The following is a 2,601-nucleotide window of genomic DNA, read 5'->3' on the forward strand; positions in this document are numbered from 1 at the left end:
ATAACCCCTGCCAACCAGTTTTGACTGACTATCCCGCCACTACCATCGGGAATCGTACACGAAAATTTAACAGCTCCTATTTCTTGGCATACCCATGGCTCGAATATTCAAAAGAACAGGACTCGGTGTTCTGTTTCAATTGCCGACATTTCAGTGGATCCTTGCTAAGATCAGGCGAAAGGTATGGAGCTAGAGCATTCATTGACGTAGGATTTAGAAAGTGGAAAGACATTTCTGAACTGATACGGCAGCACGAAGACAGCGACCGACACAAAGCATGTACCATTTCTTTGACTCAGTTTAAAGCTATTGAGACGGAGGCGGCCGAATCTGTTGCGTCATGCCTCTCCAAAGAACGTGAAAAGGAAATACTAGAGAATAGACAGTACGTAAAAGCTCTACTAAAAACTACATCATTACTTGGACGGCAAGGTCTTGCGTTTCGTGGCCATGATGAAGGGGAGTCTAGTGCCAATCAAGGGAATTTCGTTGAGACAGTACATCTTTTAACAGAAATCAACCCGGACTTGATGAAAAACTCTCGTAAGGCCTATGGCCATTACATGTCACACGAGTACCAAAACGACTACATTGAGGTCATAGGAAATGAAATCAAAAGTTCTATCGCGAAAGAAGTCAGAGAAGCAAAATATTTTGCCGTTCTTACTGACGAGACAAAAGACCTCTCGAAAGAGGAACAACTCGCGATCTTAGTGCGCTATGTTCATGACCTGAAAATCAAAGAAAGGGCCATAGGTTGCTACCACATGCGCAAGGTTGACGCTGAGAGTTTGGCCGACTTCATTTACAACGAAATAAAGGGTATCGGCCTTGACTGGTCAAAGTGTGTTGGACAGTGCTATGACAGGGCCAGTGTAATGAGCGGACACTTTTCAGGAGTACAGGCCCGTCTCCGGGAAAAAGCACCACAAGCGCTGTACACACACTGTCATTCCCATAGACTTAACCTTGTCATTGGCGATTGTATGCAGAAAATACAAAGAATTTCATCAGTATTTTCAGTTTTGCAAACAGTTTACAGTTTCGTCTCCAACAGCAACACTCGATACCAGTTGTTCGTCGAAGCCCAGAAAACTGCCAATGTGCCTGTGCTAACGCTTGAAAGGACAGTAGTGACACGTTGGTCTTACTGGTATAGATCAGTGGCTAAGATCCTGGTTAGATATGACTGCATACTCGCAGTTCTGTCAGTAGTTCAAGAATCTTCTGACAGGGAGGCAGCGGCAGAAGCTACGGGCCTTAAGAACCAGCTAGAGTCGTTTCCCTTCATATTCAGTTTGCATGTCATTCACGAAGTTCTTGCAGTGATAAACCCTCTTTCTGAACAACTACAGGCAGCAGATCTGGTCATCTCAGAAGCTTGCACTTTAATCAGTGCAACAAAGAACGAACTGAGGAAAATGCGTGATGACGAGTATTTTCGTGTCCTATACGGCAAGTCTAAAGAGATGGCCATTAATGTCGGAGCTGATCTGTCGGAAACAAGTGCTCTCTCTTCAGCCATACCTGTTAAATCAAAACGAGTTCAGAAGATATCCGGAAGACTAAGAGACTATTTGACGACAACAACAATTGGAAAGCACAACATTGACTCCGAAAGCACAACAACGGAAGACAAAATGCGGAGAGAGTTCTACGAGGTTTTGGACAGAGTGTTAAATGAGTTTGAAGAGCGTTTTTCTGTCCAGCTGCCAGTGCTAGAAGCCACACGTTGCCTTAACCCCAAATCCAAAGATTTTATGGACTCAGATTTACTTCTTGTGATCGCGACATACTTCGATCAGGCGGGAATCGATACTATGCAGCTGAAGTGTCAAGCTTTAATAGCTCGTGCATTTGTGTCGCAGCTTCCACAGAAACCGGCAAACGCTTTAGATGTCTTCGAACGCCTCGGAGGATTGAAAGAAGCTTATTCTGAGCTTCTTAAGGTCGTCAGGGTAGTCCTCACACTCCCGCTCACAACGTGCTCAAATGAACGTTTTTTCTCTGTGTTGACGTTTGTGAAGGACTACCTCCAGACAACGATGGAAAACGAGCGACTTTCGCATTTGCTGCTTATATTCTCTGAGAAAGCTGCAGTGAAGGAGCTCAATTTTGAGAAGCTTGTCGACGACTTCGCAAAAATGAAGCAAAGGAGATATCCATTGCTGAAGTAACTGTAGGTACGTTTCTGATTTATACAGTAAATGTTTTATTTTGGTACTGTTTTTGGTCCCTAAATAAGCTGCAAAATGCGAACCCCAAAGGTAGTACGGTACCTAAAGGCATGTTCGAAAATTTTAAAATTTTTAAGGCTGGATGGGGGCCCAAAATCGATTTTCGGCCCCCCCTAAGGTTTTCTGAAATGGCGCCACTGTCGACTTCCTAAAAACACATTGCACTTCTATCAAATTTTTCCTACAGCATCTCTTAGTTTAATAAGTATCATCGTGCAAATAATTTCCTTCGTACAGAAATTGAAGTCATAGCTCAGTAAGTATTCTTGTCACCTTTCCTATAAAGAGGCCTAATTAAAGTTTTCCTAAAATCCTTTGGCACTTACTCTTTTTTATAAACTAGATTCGTGATTCTCAGTATTTT

The 2,601-nt window shown here is 43.1% G+C and overlaps 1 protein-coding gene across 1 annotated transcript; it reads left to right on the plus strand.

The window, feature by feature from the left end:
* Positions 1–154: 154 nt before the first annotated feature.
* On the plus strand, positions 155–2,177 carry LOC136043703 (zinc finger MYM-type protein 1-like; the record flags this gene model as incomplete). Its single annotated transcript, XM_065728591.1, has 1 exon — positions 155–2,177. A coding segment is annotated over one exon (2,023 nt), but the record flags the coding sequence as incomplete, so codon positions are not given.
* Between the last annotated feature and the right edge of the window lie 424 nt (positions 2,178–2,601).

This window comes from Artemia franciscana, unplaced genomic scaffold, assembly GCF_032884065.1.
Source record: "Artemia franciscana unplaced genomic scaffold, ASM3288406v1 Scaffold_8499, whole genome shotgun sequence".
Classification (NCBI taxonomy): domain Eukaryota; kingdom Metazoa; phylum Arthropoda; class Branchiopoda; order Anostraca; family Artemiidae; genus Artemia; species Artemia franciscana.